The following is a 26,165-nucleotide window of genomic DNA, read 5'->3' as shown; positions in this document are numbered from 1 at the left end:
ATAAGGTAATCAATGAATTTAAGAAAGGCTATCAACCTCCTGCTTATATATTAAAGAAAGCTTACGGAACAGTTCCCACTGATACTGATGGCATGTTAAATAGATGGAAAAATTTCTTTGGTGATTTGCTGAGCACGCAGCCAAAAACTAATGTGCGTGGAGAATAGGAGATACACACCGCAGAACCGTAAATTCCAGAACTCAACTGAATAGAAGTGAAAACCACTATAAAGAAATTAAAGAAATACAAGCCTCCGGGTGTAGATGAAATTCCGGGTGAGTTAATTTTAGCTGGGGGCGAAAAATTATGGAACAAGATACACAATCTCATTCTTCTTATCTGGAACAAGGAAGATTTGCCACAAGAGTGTAAAGAATCAATCATTTTTCCAATTCACAAGAAATGCGACAAAACTGACTGTGATAATTATCGAGGCATTTCTCTTGTCAACATCCTATAAAATCCATTCAATCATTCTATTAGCAAGTTTAACCCAATACGCAGATGAAATTATATGAGATTATTAGTGCGGATCTAGAGGATATTAATCAACTATCGACCAAATATTTAACATTCATAAAATACTCGAAAAGAAGTGAGAATACCCCGGTACATCAACTATTTATTGATATTCGAAAGGCTTACGACTCGGTTAGGAGAGAAATCTTATACAACGTTCTTCATAATTTGGAATACCAGAAAAGCTAATTAGGTTAATTAAGATATGTTTAAATGAGTCTCAAAGTAAATTCTGGATAGGAAATTGTTTGTCCACGAACATTCACGTCGAAAATGGCCTGAAACAAGAAGATGCGTTGTCACCATTTTTATTCAACTTCGTTCAGAAATACGCTATAAGAAAAATCAAAGGCAGCAACCAGGGCCTAGAATTTAACGGTGCTCACCAGGTTAGGCATATGCTGATGATGTAAATTTAATAGGAGATGATAGGAGAACAGAAAGAAATGCAGAGGTCTTATTAAACGCTTGCAACGACATGGGTTTAGAAGTAAATCAGAGAAAATTAAATACATGGAAGTGCGTTGGGACCGTAATACGGCAAATTATGGATGCATTACAATATTAAATTTTACTTTTGATAAAGTGGATACTTTCAAATATCTAGAATCAATATTAACAGACGAAAATCATATTCACGAAGAATTTAAATGTCGGCTAAAAGCAGAGAATTCGTGTTATTATTCAGTACATAATCTCGTGTCGCGAATTGTCAAGAAATTTTAAGCTTAAAATATATAAAACGATAATCATGCCTGTTATTGTGCATAGTTGCGAAACTTTGAAGGAAGAACACAGACTGAAATATTTGAGAACAAGATCCTGAGACGAACATTCGGACACAAGAGAAACGGGAATCAGGAATGGGGAAACTTCATAACGAGGAACTACATAATTTATACGGTTTCCCAAACATTGTTAGGGCCATGAATCCAGTAGGCTTACGAGGGCAGGTCGTGCAGCTAGGATGGAAGCAAGTATAAGCGCTTTCAAAGTTTTGACTGGAGGACCAATCGGAAAACGACCATTAGGAAGACATAGGAGCAGATGGGAAGACAATATTATGATGGATCTCAAAGAGATAGGAATACAAAATAGAAATCGGATCCAGTTCGTTAAGGATAGAAGCCTATGGAGAGATTTTGTGAAGGCGGCATTGAACCTCCGGGTTGCATAGGACATACAGTTATTTAATTAATTTAACCTAAGATAGTCCAATCACGTATCTTGAACTTTTGGATTTTGTGTTTAGTTATTGCCTTTAGCTGACAAATATAGATTTGTTCTGCAGAAATAACCTTGAAGTGATTGAAGCGGTGAAATTGATATTTTTATCAGTACGTTTCATGATGATGATTTTTAGCCTGAAGGAGACACTTGATTAATGAAAGCCAATTATTATGAAATAATTGGTTTGATAGAACTTCAACAGAAGTGATAGTATCGGATGAATTTCCTCTGGAGATTTCAATACACAGAGGGTAATAGTATCACTTACAAAATATTGACAATCCTTGTGCAGCACAATATAGAATTTGCCTCGGGGTAATTTTCAAATTTCGGAGCGGAAATTCCTGGGGTTCCGAGTGATGTATTAGCAACCTGAGGAAACGTCCGGACAGAATGTTTCGAGCCAAAAACTTAAGTGACGATGGATGGAAAGAAATATCTTCGCAGCAAAGGTTAGCTCCCTACCACTGACCTACTGTCCACTTCCAAAACAATTCATTCCATAAACAGAATCTCATGCAAATACAACATAGTTTGCAACTTAATTCATAAGACATATTTTAAAATGGAGAACTCTCTCATGGTTCCGATGCAGCCGAATCGTGTACGAATCCTTAAGGGAGTTCATGAGGTTTAGGTCACATGTTAAGCTTCAGACCCACGTATCATAAAGCTTTGGCGCTAAATGTGAAGCTAAAATTCAAATGAAGAGAGCAAACACGATCAAAAGGTGAGATAATGGAATTGCTCTATCTACGACTTATGGTAAACAAAGTAATCCAAGACTATTATAATCTATTCCAGCGTTAAAGCAAATACAATACTACGATCTCTTTATTAAGTTTAATATTCCTCTAAACACATGATTATTACAGAGTAACCCGAGCCGCTACAATGCACTCAAAATTGAGTGGCAGAATTAATTATGTGACGTTGTCTCCATTTCAGGTAGCTTTTCATTTTGACACATGCGGACTGCTATGAACGATTTCAGTTCTTTTGTTTCTTGATAAGTAGGGAATTGTGAGAAGATCGAAAATTGCGAACCGAATAAAAGAATGCTTGATATTGGCTATTTGTGAAGTCCAACAAGAAATGGAACAATAGGAAGCCTGAAATTGATGTTGATTAGATCAAGATTTTTTCCACACAAAATTGCATTATTTAAATTATCAATTAGAATGGCTGAACGTGTTCAACAATAAATTTGGTTTTGTTAACTTTAGCATGATTGATTCTCGTTAATACTGAAAACGATTTTATATACCAACTGAGGAGCATAAGCTGAGTGGCAGAGCTAATTATATAACATTGTCTCCACCTCAGGAAGTTATCATTTTGACAGATGCAAACTACTAATGGCTTCAGTTCTTTTGTACCTTGGTAAGTAGGTGATTGTGACGAGATCGAAATATCCCGTGGGAGTAAAATATTAAACATTTGTGAACTCAACAAGAAATGGAACAATAGGAAACATGAAATTGATAGTTTAATTAGAACTTGACGTTCTGCACATAGAAATCGCATTATTTATGTTATTAATTAATTTGGATAATAAATATCTTTTTGTTGACTTTTCCCGTTGACTGATCTTCCTTAATGGAGAAAATGATTTTAATATTAACTATTGAGCATAAGTTGAGGGTTAGAGCTAATTGTGTGACTTTATCTTCAGTTCAGGCAGTTCTTCTTTTTAACAGATACAGACTGCTATGATTTTTTTTTTTTTTTATGAATAGCTCAATGTGACTTGACTGACAGGGTTTCGAGTAAAAAGAATGCCTGATATTGACCATTTTAGCTGCTCTCTTCTTTTAAGATGATCATCTTATTCACCCTTTATGGCAGTTAGCAAATTGGTCAATAGTTTACTTTTCACGCGTTGCTTAATAAATGCGACGTTTCGAACGGAGAGACCATTGACGTAGAAACCATGGAATATTTGATAATATTTGTGTTAAAATTATCACAAATTTTGAAATACGAGTTTGAAAACGAAAGTCTCCAATTTAACGTTCTGCAATATCAACCGTTGAATAATGCAAGTGAATTGTAATAGAATTGATATAATGACAATGTGGGACAAATGCAAGAACGCTGCGAAAACCCATGAACTCGATGTCCACTTGAAACTTACTGCAAGTTCGAGCCGGGAACCCCATGCGCCAGTGATAAACGCTACAATCCAGAAAAAACCGTGCCCCTAAGAGAAGCTAAAATTATATATTATTATTATTATGCAATCATTGTCATAAGGTTTCTATGGAATGATAACGTTAATTATAAACTTTTATTATTAACAACTAAGAATTTTTCGAAATTATTTTTTGTTTACATATTGGCATTTTATAATATATTTTTAAAACTAGGGAACATCATTAGAAAGAGCTAAATGTGTAACGCTAAAAATTCTGTCATTGAAGACAATCCACCATTGTGAGTGAAAGTCATCTGTTACTATGGATATCATAATCTCGATATTCTAAAGTTCTGAATTTGCTATGGAACAGATATAGGAAAGGAGTGTCGGATAATAATTGTATTTTCAAATTATGTAAATTTTCGAAATAATAGTATACTTATAATATGATTGTTGTGATAAAGTTTACACTTATGTATAGTTTGTATTTATGTATACACTAGCACTTACGTATCGCAAAGTAGTAGATATTAGTGTAGAACATGTAACCTGACCTTCTCCATGTCGATTAGGTACGATTATATGAATAATTTTCTTTATATGTGTTTTCCAAAATTTATATTGTACTGGAGTCAAAGCAAGCAAGGGCGCCGATTTCTCTATAACTTTGGGCAAGGGTCATTCACATGTGTGTTTCATTGCAGACAAGAGTCTAGGAAGGCATATATAAGCGTTGAAATTTAAGGTATGCAAAATATGGTATATTCATTTAAAAATACACATAAGAATAAACAATACATATTCAAAAAACATATGGGGCCTACATGAAAATTGGCGGTCCTAGACCTCCAGAATCGGCGAATAACTTTATAAAGTGACATCAAATGGCTTAATTGGGTTCATAATTCAGATTATTAAATTCCATTGAATGAACTATTAACAATAATTTAATACAAGTACAACGATTTTGAATTTGTGGATGTTAACTTCTCTATTATTACCCAATTGATAAGGTGTGACGACAGTAATACGAAGTATTCATGATAACTAAAGGCCATCAGTTAGAAAATCTATCGTGTAACACAAATACATGCTGAGGCTCATTCCTTACCAGTCTTTAAAAGATTTTGCGTATATTAACATAATCGCAACGCACACACACAGAAAAAAGTAAAATTCATTTTAGCTACTATGATGATTATCGGAAGATTATCTTATTGTTTACGCAAACCATTACTGAATGGGGCCGATATGTTTTCAGTGAATCTTTTATTGATACCGAAAAATTTATACGGCGAAGTTGAAGTTTAACTACATCATGATATTGATGAATACATGTTCCTATTTTAGACGAAGTAAATGTTATTATAACTATTACGTAGATTATCGGAAGATTCTATACCGCTCCAAAAATTACGAAACTTTCCTCGGTGCAGACCTCGGACCATGTACAACGTGTATTATCAGTGTTTTCGCAGTACTACTTCACCCTTTCCCGATGTAAGATTGTGGTGTAAACTAAGACTTCGTAATACTGCTGACAAAGATGTGTCTACAAGCGTAGTGCACCTGTCACTCTGTTCAGTAAGATGAATAGCAGCTTTCCAGAAACCTTTACGACTTCATAAGTCAATTGCGCAAATTCCAGTGTGGTTCGGAATTTAGGAAAACAGAGCGTATCGTTTGAAACAACGTTTTTGCATAAGCAAAAGTAATCAATTCAATCATAAAACACGAGCGGCACTATGATTTAATAGACGATATATAAAGCGGCAATAACCAGGCAAATTGTCACGTCATAAGTATATATAAAAAATCAATTTTCCAGCAATAAGTGCACAAACGAATCTAAGAAAAGAACCTTGTCTCATAGATTTCATGCGTACTTCAACCAGTTACTTGGTAATATTGGATCCCCAGCTCTGCACAAAATCATATCTTAAGATACGTAAGTAGGTTTATGTAATTAGAGGCGGGGATTGTTACCTATCACTAAAGTTACGAGTAGTACAGAGTAATCAAAGGGATATCTGAATACGGCGCGCAATTCTGTCATAAATTTTACAAAATTTCCGTCACAGGATATATCGAACAACCCAAAGGTGAAATGCTACATTGCTTTTAATGATAAAGTTCCATTAATAAGACAGAGAAATAGGAAAGAGTCTGATATAAGACAAGTATACACAAGTCATCGGTCATAACCCTCCAAAACGAAGCACTTTAATATATATTTTTGGTTCATTTAAATTAGAGTTATACTGAGCGGTTGATCCTCACTATCTTCGTTTGGCTAACGAGCTCCACACAGATGTCATACACGACTTTGGCTGGGAAGACCCTGGTGCTATTCCCAGTGCGAGGTTATGTTGTTCGTATACCAAGTTGGACTGTAGGTACACGTCTCGTATAGCCTCGCTGCTCAACCGGAAGCAAAAATTAAATACAATCCAATCCAGTCCCCGTTAAGCTCACTGATTGCGTCTAAAGAATCGGCACAGCTTCCTACAGTTAACCATGTACATGTTGATTTGATTTTAAGTTTAACGTCCCTTTCTGCAGCGAGGCTATGAGACTGAACCTACTGATTAACGAGGAATCCGAATTACACATGAGATCGCGCTGGGAATATAAACCGGGTCTCCTACGTCACAGACGGGAACGCTAACCCACGGAGGAACTCCCATATATATCTGTATATTGTCTGGGTCCGAAAACATAACATTCTTCATATATACGTACCGGTAACATAATTAGAGCAGTAGATAATGGTAGCACAAAATTACCCACATAAAAAATGTTCAGCTGCTTTTATGTTCTCAAATCGTTTACACTTATTTCCAGGCTCGTATATGGAACAGATGTTGAAACGTGTTTCCCTAACATTATCAGATTTGTTTCGTTCATATTTGAAACATACGAATATCTGAAAAACGCTTTGATCTCCTCGAAAACAGGTGAGAAATCCTTTAAAAATACAAGTAATTCTGAAATGTTGATGTACGTGAGTAGTATTCCAAAGTGATGTACTTTTTCCTTTCGTGTCAAGGAAGCTGGTTAGTTTCTCTCAGTAAAAGCGTAGAACCCACCAGGTGGTTTGTTGCAAACGAAACGGAAGTAGAACGAAAATTTAGAAAACGTCTATAAGTTTGTATTTCAAGATACATTCACACTTCAGCTTTGTTGCTGATAGTACGAAAATTACTGATTAACTATTATGGACTTTAGTGTTGGTTTGGTTCGTATATTTTTAAGATAATTCTAGTCAAAACAAGAAGAAGGTGCGGTACTTACTCAAAGATGGTTTCAATTTTGGCTTACATATTACTATCTAGAGAAATACAGGATGGACGTAGTAGGAGTTCAGGAAGTTAGGTGGGAAGGAAATGGATCTGAGAATTCCGGAAATTTTATGTTCTTTTACGGGGAAGGAAATAAAAATCACCAGTTAGGAACAGGGTTTTTCGTTCATAAACGTATATTACCAGCAATTAAACGGGTTGAATTTGTTACTGATAGACTTTCTTTTATTACTCTTAAGGGACGGTGGTGTGGTATTATTGTTTTAAATGCACATGCCCCAACTGAAGATAAGGATGACGATATAAAAGACAGTTTTTACGAAGAAGTGGAACGGATATTTGTCCAACTCCCGCGATACCATATGAAGATTCTATTAGGGGATTTCAATGAGAAGGTAGGACGAGAGGATATTTTCAAACCGATTATAGGGAACGAAAGTCTGCATAAGAAAAGTAATGACAACGATGTTAGACTCGTGACCTTTGCAACATCCAAAAACCTAATCGTGAAGAGTACAAAATTCCCACATCGCGACGTTCATAAATACACTTGGACATCAGCAGACGGAAAAACACACAATCAAATTGATCACGTTTTAGTAGATAGAAGAAGGCAATCTAGCATAATTGATGTCCCGTCGTTTAGAGGGGCTGATTGTGACACTGATCTCTACTGGTAGCGGCGATAATACGAGAGAGGTTATCCTTGAATAAAGGTAATATTCATTGTCCGAAAACGGAGAGATTCAATTTAAAGAAATTAGAAGACAGCCAGGTAAGAGAGAAATACCAGATTGAAGTTTCGAATAGATTCTCGGCTTTAGAAGATTCGGAGTGCACTAGTGTTGAGGATACCTGGATTGGAATTAGAGATAGCAATAAACTTTCAGCAAAAGAAAAATTGGGACACACGGAAATACGTAGGAACAAACCATGGTTCGACCAGGAATGCATAAAACTAGCAGAGAAGAGAAAACAGGCAAAATTACGTTGGCTACAAAATCCGAATGAAATAACTACACAAAAGTTCGCAGATATCAGGCGGGAAACTTCCAAAACTTTTAGAACAAAGAAACGCGATTTTTTGAAAGCTAAAATTAAGGAACTTGAAGATAATAGTAAAAATAAAAATATCCGGGACATGTATAAGGGAATCAACGAATTTAAGAAAGGCTATCAACCTCGTGCTTATATATTAAAAAAAACTGACAGTACAGTTCTCATTGACACAGATAGCATCTTAAATAGATGGAAAGATTTCTTTGACGATTTGCTTAACACGCAACCAAAAACTAAAGAAGAAAGGTGTGCGTGGAGAAAAGGTGATACACACCGCAGAACCGTATATTTCAGAACCCAACCGAATAGAAGTAGAAACCGCTATAAAGAAATTAAAGAAACACAAATCTCCGGGTGTAGATGAAATTCCGGCTGAGTTAATTTTAGCTGGAGGCGAAAAATTGTGGAACAAGATACACAAACTCATTCTCCTTATCTGGAACAAGGAAGAATTGCCACAAGAGTGGAAAGAATCAATCATTGTTCCAATTCACAAGAAAGGCGACAAAACTGACTGTAATAATTATCGAGGCATTTCTCTTCTGTCAACATCCTATAAAATTCTTTCAAATATTCTGTTAGCAAGACTGACCCCATACGCAGATGAAATTATTGGAGATTATCAGTGCAGATTTAGACGAAATCGATCAACTATCGACCAAATATTTACAATTCGCCAAATACTCGAAAAAAAGTGGGAATACAATACCCCGGTACATCAATTATTTATTGATTTTAGAAAGGCGTACGACTCGGTTAGGAGAGAAACATTATACAACGTTCTTACAGAACTTGGAATACCGAGAAAGCTAATTCGATTAATTAAGATATGTTTAAATGAATCCCAAAGTAAAGTCCGGGTAGGAAAATTTTTGTCCACGAGTTATCACGTCGAAAATGACCTGAAACAAGGAGATGCGTTGTCGACATTATTATTTAACTTCGTTCTGGAATACGCTATAAGGAAAATCAAAGATAGCAACCAGGGCTTACAGTTGAACGGTATTCACCAGGTTATGGCATATGCTGATGATGTAAATTTAATAGGGGATGATAGGAGAACAGTAGAAAGAAATGCAGAGATCTTATTAAACGCTTGCAGGGACATGGGTTTAGAAGTAAATGCACAGAAAACTAAATACATGGAAGTGCGTCGGGACCGGAATACAGCAAATTATGGATGCGTTAAAATATTAAATAATACTTTTGATAAAGTGGATAGTTTCAAATATCTAGGATCAGTATTAACAGAGGAAAATCATATTCACAAAGAAATTAAATGTCGACTTAAAGCAGGGAATTCGTGTCACTATTCGGTTCAAAATCTCTTGTCGTCGCGAATTCTGTCAAGGAATTCGAAGCTTAAAATATACAAAACGATAATTATGCCTGTTGTTCTGTAGGGCTGCGAAACATGGTCACTTACTCTGAGGGAAGAACATAGACTGAAAGTATTTGAGAACAAGATCCTGAGACGAATATTCGGACCCAAGAGGAACGGGAATGGGGAATGGCGGAAACTTCATAACGAGGAACTACATAATTTATATGGTCTACCCAACATTGTTAGGATCGTCAAGTCTAGGAGGCTTAGGTGGGCGGGTCATGTAGCTAGAATGGAAGAAAGTAGAAACGCTTTCAAAGTCTTGACTGGAAGACCAATCATAAAAACGACCATTAGGAAGACCTAGGCGCAGATGGGAGGACAATATTAAGATGGATCTCGCAGAAATTGGAATACAAAGTAGAAACTGGATGCAGTTAGCTAAGGATAGAAGTCAGTGGAGAGCTTTTCTGAACGCGGCATTGAACCTCCGGGTTCCATAGGCCATAGAGTTAGTTAGTTACATATTACTATCGAGATCAACAAAAATTTCCGCATCCAATGCCACAAAATCAGTCAAGGTCAATAAAAGGAAACTTTGTGTTCGCCTTAACCTTCCTGTCTGACCAATAAGATAAAACTTTTTCCTTATATTTGTTTTTTCGCTTACTACTGAATAAGTAAGAATGTTTATGCTTGTTCTTGTTAGGATTAATATTGAAGAACTTAAACATTTGAAAAATCTGTAATTCTTCAGCAAAAGTTATATTGAACACATAAGTTACATTCTAACTTTCGCACAATTACCCAGCATCCTTCAGAGAAATGCCAATTGGATTGGACATATCCTGCGAAGAAATTGTCTTTATTATACCAGTATAGAAGGAAAGATGGAAGGAAAGCGAGGAGTAGGAAGAAGAAGAATGTAACTGATCCATGATTTGAAAATTAGAAGAAAATATTAGGAGTTAAAGGACGAAGCAGAAGATCGAGAATGATGGAAGAAATATTTCAAGTTTTAAACTTAAGTATAGAAAAAAAGACACGTTATTAGCGCCAGAGCCAGGAGAAGGCAGAATCCTTAATAGTAATAAATAACCGTATCCGCTGCAGGGATGAAGTTTACTATTCAGCTTTAGCAATAACTACTTATCAAAACTGGAGGTATAAAGTTAGTATTGTTTTTAATTTAGATATTTTATACGTTCTATTAGTTATTACTAAATCCACCAATGTGCCATCAATTAAATGTAAATAATCAACATCTTTCGAGATTACCTCAAAAAATTTGGGGCCCGCGGTGGCTCAGTGGTAGAGCGTTCACCTCTGGTGCTTGGGGTTCCGGGTTGGATCCTAGCCTCTCCCGAGTGAATTTTATGGTGGACAAACACCGTGTTCGTGGGTTTTCTCGGGGTTTTCCCGTTTCCATCCACTTTCTTCATTCCACCATTTCATTCATTTCTCATCATCACCGTCTCCCTTAGCCTAACCGGCATAACCGTGGGACGTAAAACCCAAAGATTTCATTTTATTTCAAAACATTCCAATGATATTAATTCTAGATTTTGAAGTGAAATATCGATTGCAAATTAACAATAGATGTTACTCATTACGTCTAGAAAGTGTTACGTTAATATTGTGTTACTACAAAGGTCACACACAGACAAATTACCGTAAAATTGTCAAAGATATTTAATGTTAGGGAACAAACAAAAACTCGTAAGTCTCTTTGCAATATTAATTAAGTTACGAATACTTAAACGAACAATTGCGGGGATAAAAGAATGAAGTTCACTAAATTATTTATTTGTATTAATGCGCAATATACCTAATAATCAATGTAACATTTGCTTTTCAGTCTTTTATGTAAATAAATTTCACTGAAAATACGTAAATTTATGTCATGAAGGACTCTGGACTATTTAGGGTATGAGTGCATGCGGGTCAATAAAAACTTCAGCGATGTTACACTCAGTAATTTCCACCCCTATACAATAAATCCACTATGTCCTTCAACCCTTTATCAACAACTTTGACCTATCATTCTTCGTAACCACTGCAGTTCACCGTTACTTACTCTGCTCAACATCTAAGAAACACTTGCTGGAAAACAGAATACAAATATCTTAACATTTCTTAAATGTGTTGCATTTAGTTAAACGTAATATTTGATTGATTTGATATTACGTGGTGAAAGGAAGAAAACACAAAGAGCGCTGTCATTTTATTATTAACCAAAGTGCGAATCCCAATGGTTATTCATTCAAACGTCCCCTTCCTCTACAGTAACACTAAATCAAACTATTACGATAAAAGCAGAGTTGAATCTTGTTTATAGCTAGAATAAACACGAGAGACACAAAGCTTCCTGAAGCAAAGTTCTAGTAATGCTAAAAAGAGGAAGTTCTTTCCTTCACATAGGCATTGTAGTCGAAAATCATAGATAATTTCCTTCTTGGTTCTCTTTTTTATCTATCAGCTTGTATCAAAAGCCATCTGTTTTATTTCTCATGCTATGCATAGACCTCAGGTACCTTTGTTAGTTGTAACATTTGCCATAAAAAATATCTGTACATAATCTGGACACTCTATCCGGGTAATAGAACACAGACAAGCATTACTTACCTAATTATGCAGTATACTTCTGCTAAATAAGGGTATAAGAATATCTTAAGGAAAATATATCCAAAAAATGTTTATCAAAACACAACTCCTTCCCTAACTATTGAAGATCATAAATTGGGTTTCAATTATTTGCTGGCATTAACTCAAAGCACTTGACTAATTACTTAGAAAATGAATCACAGTATATATTATCCTAATAGAGTTTTAGCCTGTCTTTGCAGTAAACAATTATATATCAATGTTTCAATGTTTCTCATTAAACGATATTGTAACGAATTATCATTAAAGGTGAAACAAAAAATTCTGTAGCTATAATTTGCTGATATTTCGTTACAGACCAAGCGTTTCTATTTTGACTTAAGCAAAACGATGTATCGAAAGAATACAGGTATTCGTTTAGAAAAATCAAAGTAGCAGAAAAACTAAATAAATGTTCACTAGTTTCTTATCATTTCAATGGTACTGGATGGTATCGATTCTAATCGAATTTTAGTCCTTTTAGATTCCGTTTTCTTGAGCAGATTGACTGCCAGCATTTATTTGTAACATCGGTATGCTCAGATAAATAGGGACGATGAGGATTAGATGCATGGCAATGGTGAAATGAGGAAAGTGGGAGCCACAAGACAACTCCAAGAAACCCGAGCAAACAGTGATTGTACAATACAAAGCCCATTTGTCCGGATTTGTGATCAAATCGGGGCCCTCCGTAACAGAGATGATACTCTACCAGTGAGCCATTGAGACTCCGTAACATGTTCAGTGTTCAAAGAACAGAATAAAAGGAAAGATCTACGAAAGAGAAAACATTTTTTGGCGGCAAATGTCATACAGAAGTTGGAAGAAAGGCCCTTTCATCTATAATCATTCTCCGTACGACATGGTCATATCGTCATTTAACATGTGATAACTCATATGTACAATTTTTGAGATTCTGAGTTTTGGCTTAAACCTGATGAGAAAACAACAACTCATGTCCTAGCAACCCTCGTATGTCAAGGAATAGATTGCTGAGAAGCAATCGATTGTAGTGCCGGTTTGCATGTCGATTATTGGCAATTTCAGGTGATACCTCCTATGGCACGCAGGTCAAAATATTAAACTCATTTCTGTCGTGTGAAGAGCAGCTGTACCAGCGTTTGTCCACGGATAATCCGTGTTTAAGAAGCTCCGAAATATTAATATTGTGAATATATATAGGGAAGTTTTTCTCGTCTCGTTAAAAGATGTATTTCTGATTGGTCAAGTACGAGCACATACATAAAAATTAGGACAATAACAAGAAGTGAAACGGTTCTCTCACGTTAATACCTTACAAAAATAGATAATTTTCCTGTGGCCTCTATTTGGTTTACAAATTAACTAGGGAGTTTTGTACATAAAGTAATGTTACAGTTTCAGAACCGATAAATAAATAAATACAAAAATATGAGATTTTTATTATTAAAATATTTCGAGTGAGAGAGGAAAGTTAGAAATAAACCAATGAGGTACTCTTCCTTATAATAAAAATATGTTACCGAATTTTAAGCCCGTAAAATACACGTATTTCCTATTGCAGTTTATATATTGTTTAAAGTATTCCGGTTGATCATTTTATTTACTAATAACTTTTTATAAGAAAAATTCCTCATGTCATTATTCAAAAACGTGTCAATATTCTACATTAACACTCAAAGCATGGTGTAAGCAGCAGGTTTATAGCAATTAACCACTACCTTTGGATACTTATTTCACTGATAATTGTCTCACTTCTTACAAAGCTAAGAATTAAGTTGCGTTTTTTTCTGAATTCAAATGTTTGCAATCGCATTAGTTAAATAAAAATAATGATATTTACCTAAGGATTGCAAAAGATAAACACAAATATTTATATAAACATAACTCTGACGAAATAATCGGATTTAACGTACCTGACGGCATGAGGATTGTCATCTGCTTCTCCACCATCATGGTCCTCAACGTCCTCCTCTTGATCGTTCTGATCCCCACTAGTGTCAAGGATGTGACTGCTTGACTCTTCCGTGTTGTGAGTAAAATTCGAGGAGTTTGACGTGATATTATTCTGTTCAGCTGTTGAACACTCAGGTAAATATATTGCATTCGAAGTTAGTTTCCAGTCTGATATTATTTCATTCCGATTGCTTTCTGAAGTGATATTTTCCCCTTGCATTGAACTTTCTTGCTCATTATATTCCAAACGAATTGCAAGAGGATCTTTATCATCATTAGTGTTAGCAGTAAGTAATTCATAATTACATTCCTCATATGGCTCATTCTCTGCTTTTACTTCTACTTTAATAGGGACATTTTCTATTTTAGTTTCAGTTTTAATACAATCAAAGTTCACATAATGAAAAGACATGTCGCAAGCACAAAAGCTCTTAAAGGCTTAGATTTGAAATCTTCAGCACTTAATGTTACAGTAAAACAAACAAATCTGAAAGGGATAAAAATATATTATTCGTTTTAACAAAATTTATGAACTTGCTGTAGAAAATAACGGTAAGTTCCATTTCAGATAAATTAAGTTTCTGGGTAGAAATGTTTGGGATCGGACTAGGAATGTAAAAGGTACTCAAACCAGTATTTTAAATTATCCGAAATTCCCCTACAACTCATACTAAGATATCTACACACCTAAATATCGAAAATAAATAACCATACCGAAATATCGAAATACTGGCCCATATCCGATTTCTTTCTTTATTTTCAACCTTGTTAAAGCAAAACCAAGTATACTTTTCCAATACTTTACACAAAAGCATATTATAGACATATGTTTCAAGTACATTATTATATTTGTTTTTGCTATCCATGGGTACATTTTATATGATGTAATTGGACATCCTCTATATAGGTTCTTATATAGGATGTAATCGGGTATATAACCATTTATTTTTTTTACAGTGCAGGGCATACCTACATTAAATTGATGAAAGAAAAAATAAACTAAAAGCGTTGGTATACGACACATTATACTCAAATGAAAAATTTCATTAAACGATATCCGCTCTCATAGTATTTTTGTTTTGCGATGTAATAATGTTTTTCGATATTTGAATCATCAACATCAATATCCCGCAATCATAACACTGAATAGCCCTATCTGCGCATTTTTGAACGAAACGTTCAATTTCCTTTAAAATTTAAAATAAAACAAAAAGTTTAGAGAATTATATGACTCATGTAATTGTTCAAATTTTTAATATAAAATTAGTTTACAAAAATAAAGACCTATTCATATTAAAATGTTCATTTACGATTTAAGCAATCAGTTACTTTACCTTAAAAATAAACAATATTATTTTACCTCTGTTCTATAAATACTTGTATGAGTTAGGCGTACCCTTCGGTATTAATAAAATAGTTGCTGGAAAATACCTCCCAAAACCGCCAAGTAAGTTTCTTTGAAAGTCACAATCAATGCCAGCTGCCGGAGCTACGAATTCACCACATGATTTTTTTTTTTTTTTTTTTGACAGTACAAAACTAGGGTTACCAGTGCTTTCCTAGTATTTCTTTCGATCTCAGAGACAAACACTCTGAATTATCATTGCTACAGTTAATGATTTGAGTGACATAATAAAACTGTGAGAACTAACTACGTATATATCCGGAGTGGGAAAACGTATGGTAATTTCGATCAAGTATAGAAAGTCTTACAAATCAAAATATATTTTGTTTCCAATCCTACATGTAGAGAGTTCGCAATCTTGGATTTTACTTACATTTTATAAACAGTAGTTAATTACTACGTGATGCGGAAATGCTCGTTACTATTCTGTTGGTATGTCAGATAGCCATGTGGATGTTTTCTTAAGATAAAAAGTCGAGTAAGTATGGCTGCTGATGTCTTAGCTATAAATTTGGAACAGGAATTAGTTGAACGTAAACGAAATGTTTTCCATGCAGATGTATTTTACATGTTTCAATGGTTTGAATCAATATTTATACACTGTATAACAGAACAATCTGCAGCAAACTATTCTCTTTTCAATTTGTGAAAATTATTTGCTAGCGACTGATTTACAGAGAAAAACAACGAGAAAAACTTTCGAAGGTATGCAATTACTAGGATCTACTCAGGAAAAACATTTTACAAATCCTCCACCACAAAATTCTAATTACGTAAAGAGACTTGCTTCCATTTTTTCATATATGAAAGAGATTAAGATCATGAATTGGTAGTATGTAGTGTAGTGAATGAAAATGTCTTTTTTTTTTAAAAAAAAAGAAAAAAACTGTCAATATATAAAATAGGGCAGGGGAAATATAGTGAACGTCTTCGCTTTTGCATGTATCTTTCGTTAACCTTTTATTTTATTATATTTATTTATTTTAGTGATTTCTAATATTGCCATATTCTAGCAATGTATAATGTGATAAACCAAAATAAGGATGAAAGTTGTGTAGTTTCCAGTGATATACGGAAGTGAGCAGTTTTTAGTGATGTATGATACATAATTTTTGCATTCCTAGGTATCGAGATCTATACGTTTCAATATATAGGAAAAAGTTATGTTTAAACGAAGGAGATTAAACGATTAGAATCTAAACTAGCATAACATTAATAGAAATTAGCGAACTTGTATATTTTATTTCGATTCTACAAAAAGGCTGACCTCCATCAATTAAACAGTTTAAGAAAATGGCCGGTCCTTTCTCTCGTGTTTTTACTGTTATCGCTGATGAGCAAATCCAGAGTAGCTGATTTCCTTTTTCCTACGGCGCTCACCCAAGTTGTCGCACGCTAACACTACATCCGAACTGCCTGTCTCAGTTAAATAGCATTCCTGTTCTTAGGTGCCACGTGTGAAGGAATATATGAAGCTAAAATTATTTTTTACTCAATGTATTTCAATTTCAGTGTACGCGCAATTTTATTTTTCATTTGTGTTAAATTTCGGATGTCTCATTATTACGAGAATTCCATCTGCACCAGTTTTACTACAAGTTCGGTAAAGTTTGCGTCAACGACGTATTACCATCCACCCACCTATGAAATAAACAAATTAATGTAATGAAGCCTGCATTTAATGTGCTTGTTCTAGGAAAATAATTAGTATTTAACTAAGTCGGATAATCCTAAGTGTTACAAGTGATAAGTGATAATAAATATATTTTGAATGTATTAAAGATAACATTAATAATTGGGTTAATGTTTAATAAAAAATGGAACTAACTTTAAGAGAAACATTGTATCTATTCGGCATCCTTTGTTCAAAGCAAAGAAGATACTAGGTGGTGACATTCATTTACCGCCAAGGATTCCAAATGACAACTTGTTAAATGAAGTAAAGAAGTTTCTAAAATGCTATCTTAAGAATAAATAATCATTTCTAAAATGTAGACAAAATCTTAAAATAATAATCTCCAGAGTAGTTAATTAATGTAAAAGTACTTTCTACCACGATTATAATGAGATAAAGTTTGGAATTTTATTTGTGTTCAAGATTTGCTAGTGCTAAAGATTACACCGTAAGCTGAAGCAAAACACTCTATACACCAGGTTTTAAAGGAAACAATAATGATCATCTACACTCAGCACAATGTCTAATTGTAAATAATTCTCATCACACGTAAAAGTTCCGAATAGTCCACGCTTGCCTTTCCGCCTGCGCTTGTAACCTTTGCCAGGGCGAAAAGCTGAATATCAATAATTATTAAATATTTGAAGTACTATAATGTTTGTTTGGTGCTCGTGAAAATAATCTCTCATGTCGGATGAAACATTAAAAAAAAAAAAAGAAAAGAAAAACTACAAGTAAAGTTAGTGCGAATAAATTGAACACCTCATTTATGTGAACTGTTTGTGTTATTTTCTGGCAGGTGACTCACACAACATATATTTTGAAATATTCATTTATGGGTTAGAATATTTCACCTAGACCTTGCTCAGCGCAGTCCAGTAAAACATCCTTTTTGATGCAATATTAGGGTATAACTTCTTGAATTCAATATGAGCCTTAAATTCCTCACTTCCCTGTGTGGGACAATACCAAGATTCGAAAACAATACTTATTGAAAATATTTCCTTTGTTTTCCTTCACTGGATGCCACTAATTATTGCTAGTTATATCTTGCGGTAAGAGAATAATTCGTGCTAGATTTCGCTTTGTTTTTTGGTGCTTAGAACTATGACCAACTTGTCTTCGGTAAATGGTACCTTTGAAATGGTGCATTTTGGTACCTCAAAGGAAACGGATACCGGCACTAACCACAGACACATATACACTCACTACTAGTTCGCTTGTGTTTTGCGTTGTAGCTTGTTACTATTATTGGTTGGCATTTAGAATTTCTACTAATGTGAGTAATGATTTCAGAACTTTGTACCTTGTTATCGGGATAAAGATAGAAAACAACGTGCTCTCCGGGACTTCTAATTCCTTTCGCTGGCTCAGCTATATTTTGTGAAGTCAGATTCACTTGAGATCTTATATTTGCAAAATGGGGGCAAAAATAAAAGATACCGTACTCAATGATGTTCAAATTCCCAGGAAAATATTTTTTTTTTTTTTTGGAATAATCCCAAAATGTAAATATTCCGGGAACCTAAGTAACTAACATAAATTCCATGCTCCTATGGTTATGATTTCAAAATTAAATTCGTTTTTATCACAATATATATAATATTCTCTACAGAGGATTCTTTAAATTGTATATTCTGAACTGCAATTCTTTTTATAATATTTTATTGGGTAATAGTTAAGAACAGCTACTTCTCATCTCCCGTGCACGAGGATACATCTTACTGTTGCACTACCTAAACACCCTAAGTACAAGGGCAAGAACTCAGTCTATTACCTACTTTTTAACATCCTAGATAGTCAATGAATAATTCCTGAACGTATGGCGTTTCTCGTCCTTCCCTAAATGGGAAGTACGGCTCCTTAACTATAACCTTTTATTGTATTTAGAGATTACGCATAAATGTATATTTACTTACAATAGGCCTATACCTATGGGAGTAAATATGTTGGAGAAAAAATGGTTTAGGAACTGCACATACTTTTATATCTTTAAATAGTTTATGTTTACATGTAAGTGAATTTTCTAAAATTGATCCTGCTACAGATATAAACATATATTTTTTTTAAATATTATAAACAAATTAGGTTGGGTAACTGCCACAAAACATGTCTCACCATTTTAGCAACATTTCCAGATACATATTAATTCCACAATATTTGCAAGATAGTGACTTCTCTTTAGAATTTTGCACGTCACATTGCCTCACACGACCTTTCTTCCCACTCATTTCACAAAATTTCATACGTCAATTTACATGTAATACGAGCCCAAAGTTCTCTTTAGAAATTTGAGCCAGAGACAACAGACATACAGACATCTACTATTAAAGGTGGTTCCGAGTGTATTGATAGTAATTCGTTCCTATCTCTTCAGAATTTGTACATTTTATTAAATATTAATTGCAAATCAGTAACTTACTACTTTCTACTGCAAAGAAAATGAAACAAACAATCATATTATTAATTAGTGATATAAACTACAGTCAACGAATATTAGTTTTAATCTCCAAATTATTTTTGGATATAGTATACGTAAGACCGCATCAGTTCCAGAAGGAGCTGGACGCTCATACTTTTAGGGATTATTCATTGAGTATCTACGAACTTAAAAAGGGGGTAACAAACCCACTTTCATTTACTTCTCGAGTGATACGAAAATAAAAAAGAACGTACATGTAGATAATAAATTAAAATAAAATAATTAGTCATATCGTCATATGCCCGGGAGGAAAAAAACCGGATTATTCCTATTTCCTTTTTATTTTTCATTCCACTGGGAATATTGAAACAAACGATCACTAAACTTATTATCATTCTTAGTGAACCCAGTATTATCATGAAAATAGTGAAACAATTTGTTATTTAACCATTACGCTCGGTGGATATCGTGAATTTCAACTTTGCTAACGATATTGCCAAATGGGTCAAGGAAAAATATTCTAGAAGACAACGAAAAGGGCGTCGCTTAAGTTCTCGACAACGTAATAGGGACAATATCTCTTGGACGCAGTGCGCTAGTACCATATAAAATCTTTGGTCATGACGTTTATCTTCCAATAATCTTCGTCATAGGCGTTGATTAGAGGGTTAAAAGGGCTGCAGCTGCCCTCGCACTTCTTTGAAGTAACTCATTAATGTATATAGTGTAATTTGGAAATGTAAAGTCTTTTGTATGGATTACCAGTTCATTGAAAAAATGGTGCTGCAATATAATATTTGCCGTTGCGTAAATATATAGGGCTGTTCCGATAATCGAGTAATCGATAATAATTCGATAAAATTTCAAAACCATTTCATCGATAAACAATTTTAATTTTATCGAATTATCGAACTTTCGTGACTCCCGGAATGTTCGATACTCTCGAAATGATCGAGACTCCCGAAATGTTGAAGACTCCCTAAATGTTTGAGGCACTCGAAATGTAAAAAACATTATACAACTTCGAGACACTCGAACTGTTCGAGAGTCTCAAATTGTTTGAAAGCAGAAAATACAGAAATATATCAATATGATCACATTTGTCGAGTCGCTTAAATATTTTGAAAAGTTCGGGATGATCGGAGTGTTCGGAAGAAACAATGTATTCGAGGTTATCATAGTTGTATATAATATGTAATACATACATGCAGGGTGTTCATTTTCAAACTTCTCTCCTTAGCAACGAAGTGAAGCAAAAGATTTTCCCCACATATCTGTCTAAGGTTTAATAAGTATGTCATAAGTGAGAAAGAAAAAACATGCATCACCCGAATGGAATGGAGTCCAAGACACCATTAGTCTACTAATAGTCATTTTGCCGATTGCGCCAATAACGGGGCAGGCGGAGAAATTATTTTACATACGATTTTGAGGGTTTGATTTAAAGTTGTGTATAGAGACAGCTACTGATATAGGTAGAGATAAAGAAATTCGATAAGTCAGAAGACGTATCAAACTTTCGTTTCGAAAATTTACTATCTGACGCTCGAATGCGTTCGAGTATTTCAGATTGTCGTGAAACAAACCTTGAGAATTTTGTGTGCGAAGCTCTCTATTATAAGCCATCCTGTCTGTCTGTTTGTATGTGGCATCCGACGATAACTTTCGAACAGATTGTCCGATTTTAATAGAACTCATTTTAAAATGCTCTCTTTTGCTTTCACCAGACATCTATTGTTTTGGTTGCCATACGACAAGGGGAATTTTCCAGAATTCAAGTATTTGTTCTTATTTTGAGCGTAACCGCGTGAAATCTACGATAACTTTCGAACGAATTGTCCGATTTTAAAGGGGATTGGTCTAAATACATATGTCAGATATCTTTTGCTCTTGGTTACTTTACGATATTTGATTTTGTACATAAGATGTCGTGAGGCTTTGGGGCATTACCAACCTCAGATTCAATGCATACCTGGAATGGGGGAGGATGCGGCCGAAGCGAGGTGCCAACACCACATTCATCTACGACTGAGATCAAGAAAGTTTGGAGAATTAACTCCACCCTATCTATATGATCTCATGGCATGGTGCTATGCACAAGGGAGAACTTTACATATGATAGAAGAGAGACTAAAGGAAAATGAAATTAAATCTTCCAATTTTATGACCTACTATTATGTCATCTAGTCTAAGGGAGGAGAAGGGTGATTAAGACAAGTGAATGATGATGAAATAACTGGTGGAATAAGAATGTGGGAGTAAACGGGAGTACCCGAAAAAACCCACGGACACGATGCTGTCCACCACAAACTTACTTGATCTGGGATAGAACCAAGTAGGGACAAAGGAAATAAAGAGGAGAGGGGAGAAGAACATACATGCTTTGACTTATATTTCAATGGTTCTGATTCAAATTCCATTTGAAATTAAAATAACTTCTGACCACTTCTCAAGGAAAAAAGAAAAGCATTATTTCCTCAAGAGTTTTCTCAGCTGCTTCATATATTGTTGCAACCAGACTTTCAAAGAAAGATGGTCCTGCAGTTACAGTGAAACCTCCCTTAACGGACACCTCTCAATAACGGACACCTCTATAATACGGACAGAGTTTTTTGTCCCGGCAAATTTATATGTTCTATTATGGAACAAAACCCTCCCTTTAACGGACACTCTCAGATACGGACGCGGACAATCCTTTTTCTCCCCAAACGTTTCAATAACCTCTTCATAACGGACAGGAATTATTCTCGGTTCTGCGATATATTACAGGAGACAGAAAAGTCTTTTCCCCACAAGGGTATCTATCATGAGTCTAGACCTGGTGAACCATCAAACAGAACAGCTTCAAGCTGAACTTGAAATTCTTCTTTGTTTATGCCCGCAATAAACTGCTTTCTGATGGAAATCCTAGGAAAGCTTCAATAAGTAATAACCCTCATGCAGGTCAGTCGTAAGGCCAAGAATTCTACGCGAAAGATATTCCCTTTCCTAACAAATTTAGCCCTTTTTCATCTGGGCCTTGCATCTTTCCCGACAGTTTCTTAAATAACAAAATAATGTTTGTTTTACAATGACATTTTCAACGAGCAATGTTTCCTCTCTTACATTTTGGAAAAAGTAACATTTTTCATTTACTTATGACACTGGAACAAGTCTGGGTTTGGGGTTTCTCAGCCTTCCTTTTCACTTTCACTAAGCGAATATTCTTTGTGATTGGAACTGGGTCAATAAACATATGCACTTCCAATAACTTGCCTTTTCATCCAAAGAATGAATATATTAACACATTCCTTAGTAATAATATTATTTAACAGGATTATATTTCTCCTTCATCCCTCCCAGTAATTCAAATGCGTATCAAATAGAATATTTTCATATTGAATTTTACGTATCTATGCTCATACATAATGCATTTACTGTATATTACTGCATACAATTACCATTGTTAGAAATTAAATTTCTGTAACCTCTGTGTAACGGACACCTCTCAATAGCGGAAAAAAATTCTTGTCCCATTGGTGTCCGTTATTCAGAGGTTTCACTGTACTAGCTTTGCAGTTGTTGAAAGAAATATTCTCTCTCCTGTCGTGTCCTGCATGCAAAAGACTACTTATTACTGTTTCTTTCTTTTCCGAAACAAGAAGCCAATGTCTTTGAAACCGATTGCGATTACATTGCACTTCGGTTGTAATCAGATTTTTTATGGGAAACAAGGTTATATCGCTAATTCAAGCTGAAAAGGTGCTGGAAAGTGTGTTTAAGTTACTGTAGTGAAACTGTCAGCGAAAAGATTATGTGGGGTATTCGGATCATTCTCAAACTTGGATATTTGGATAATGCACATATTAGTTTCTACATAAATTCTTGACCCGACTACGAAAGGTCCTATAGTATTGGAGCTATGGACCTATAAAGTTCATTTATTCATGTTATAGGTAGCCTATAACTCCAAAAGGAAGCATTTATGCACCCACGTTGTTCTATACTTTTCGTTTTATTTTGGTCTTAGGATAGGGTTGCCACATTTTGAAATTAGAAAAGCGTGGAATTCTAAATTGTAAGTACTGATGTGGACTTGTGTATTACAAATACTGACGATCCTTTTCACCATTCTTTTAGTGATTTCTTTGTTAAGTGACACTTCCAATGTACTTTTCTCACAAAACTAAATAAAGTAAATTTAGCTTTCGCCGTTAATGTTTTAAGTACAACAAATATGAGTCTTGAATTGTAAAGTAAGTATTAAGTAAGTATTACAGTAAGATATCTAATTGTAAAGCAAGTCTTCAAAAAAGCGCTATATGGCAGATATTGCTCATACGGTTTACTCCCTAAAAAATACAAAATAATTTCTAAACTTTTATCGTAAGAAAGCTAAAACATATTTAGGAGTCTTGGTCCATATCTTATAAAATTTCTGATAATTTTCAAAGATTTCTAATCGAAGTCATACTAACATACGAAATTACCACTGCTTCACAACATATGAAATACAATATAAACATTGTAAAAGAAAAAAACCCACTAATAATGAAGCTAATCTAAACAAAATGATAAGGATACCGTAGTTCAATTTGCAATCATTTTTGAATATATAAAGACTAGTTGAACACATAGATTACGTAACAACATAGACTTGTTCAGTTGAACTGGACAGAATGTTACCAAAGAAATACACACCCATGAGATCATACATTAATTATTCATGGTCTGAACTAAAATGTGTATGATTATGCCAATTCTTTTTACATTTTTAATTCCCTTTAACTTTCTTTAAACAATATCTATTGCATAAAATCTTATAAAATTCTACGCATGATACGTCTTTCATATTGTACAAAACTAGTAGTAATAATTTGGCAGTTTCTGTGTTCATCTTGTTTCTGTCATCTGTCCACTTGCGATTGAGATTGACACGAAATATAGCGGTTTACCTAAACATATCCTACCTACCTCTCTCTCTCTCTCTCTCTCTCTCTCTCTCACACACACACACACACACACATATAGATAGATAGATAGGTAGATAGATAGATAGATAGATAGATAGATAGATAGATAGATAGATAGATAGATAGATAGATAGATAGATAGATAGGTAGATACTGGCGGCTTATCTTATGGTTAAATAAAGTCCACACCTTGCGACCAATTCTTCCTATTGGTAAAATACGACTCCCGTACTTATCTAATGAATAATTGCACTATGCAGAGAATCAGAATTAAATCCATAACCAAAATGAAGAAGGAGATTAACTGGAAATATACCTAGTATCCAGAATTTGGTATTCTTAAAATTTACTTAATTCCTCTTTTTCTCTATCTTTTTCCTTCCACAGTTCTCTCCCAATAGTACTCACTATGAGATTGTAATTGATCTACCATCTTACCTTCTCTCTTGTGGACTTCTTTTCTCCTTCTTTTAACTAACCGAGAAGGGGGTATGAATTTAGACTCGCTTATATACTAAAATGTCTAGGGGAAAATATCTCTTAATTATCTTAACCTCTCGGGTACGATTTTTAGATATAGAAATCATAGAACACTTTAAAATTTAGTCTGTTTATTTACTAAATAAAAGTGTTTTATTTATGAAAGACCTACGATGCTTCTAATTATACGTGACTAGAATTTTTAATATATCTTGTATCTCTAAATTGTTTAGACAACTCTAACTGGGGTGGGCCTGTGGAGTTACTAACTCGCGTTCACTTACAAGCTGTTAGTACTCTCCTTAATTAGTTTCTATCAGCACTACTAGTCGCTTATAGAGTGATTCACCTAAGTCCCTGTCGTGGAACTCATCAGACCTGAAAGCCGTTCCACATATGGAGACAAGCTAATTCTTTTAGGTTAGGTGTAGGTTAGAGAAAAGTATAAATTGGATCCGTACATTGAATCCCAGGTAAATTCTTAACTAAGGAAATTCTCTAGCAGCTGTTTCAAGACTAGGCTTCAATACTGTAGAACCCCGACTATAGAATTCTTACACACAATATTACAAAACGAGCACTCGCTGTGTGCTCTACAAAACATCACTTATGTTTAATCTCCTCTATTACTTCCCTAATCCCCTCTCTCTGGGAATTGAGAAATAAAAACAAAAACTTAATTATGCATTAGATAAATTACGTCTAAACATTTCCCGAAATTCCCCAAACTAAACCTTAATCATTCATACATTAAATAACTCAACAAAAACTAAACTAATTAATTATAGCCACATCGTTCAGGGCTAGAATCAAAGAAATTCAGCCAAGACAGGTCCTCACTCAGAACCTTCACCTACAAAAACCACATCATTCAGTGGCTGTCTCCAAAAATGAAGCCCTGTTACCCAATTCTCGTCCGTACTATAGAAGTCCACGACGACTAACTAAGAGACATTCCGCGGAGTGCGGGAACCAAAGGTTCCTCTTCGAAAAAATGTTTTTTCGCTTCTGCAACCCCCAGCGAGAAGGGTTTCCACCTAAAGAAGATTATTAGACATACATAAAATACAAGTAATTT

The 26,165-nt window shown here is 34.6% G+C and overlaps 1 protein-coding gene across 4 annotated transcripts in view; it reads right to left on the bottom strand.

Moving 5' to 3' along the window:
- LOC145689948 (uncharacterized) overlaps positions 1-19,580 on the bottom strand; it is a 42,017-nt gene extending 22,437 nt beyond the window's left edge. For 2 of the 4 annotated variants that reach the window (XM_081764323.1, XM_081764322.1), the window contains exons 1-2: positions 19,352-19,579; positions 14,114-14,640 (exon numbers count right to left, since the gene is read on the bottom strand). In XM_081764323.1, coding sequence (XP_081620449.1) covers positions 14,114-14,565 — 452 coding nt within the window. In that variant the 5' untranslated portion in view covers positions 14,566-14,640; positions 19,352-19,579. Of the gene's footprint in view, positions 1-14,113; positions 14,641-19,351 lie in introns of all 4 variants that reach the window. The other 2 variants (XM_081764324.1, XM_081764321.1) reach the window with 2 other exon arrangements.
- Between the last annotated feature and the right edge of the window lie 6,585 nt (positions 19,581-26,165).

The sequence above is a fragment of the Thermobia domestica genome, chromosome 7 (genome assembly GCF_964235325.1).
Source record: "Thermobia domestica chromosome 7, izTheDome1.hap1.1, whole genome shotgun sequence".
In the NCBI taxonomy this organism is placed as follows: Eukaryota; Metazoa; Arthropoda; class Insecta; order Zygentoma; family Lepismatidae; genus Thermobia; species Thermobia domestica.
The sequence above is the reverse complement of the archived record's forward strand: the minus strand, read 5'-3'. Positions and strand labels throughout refer to the sequence as shown.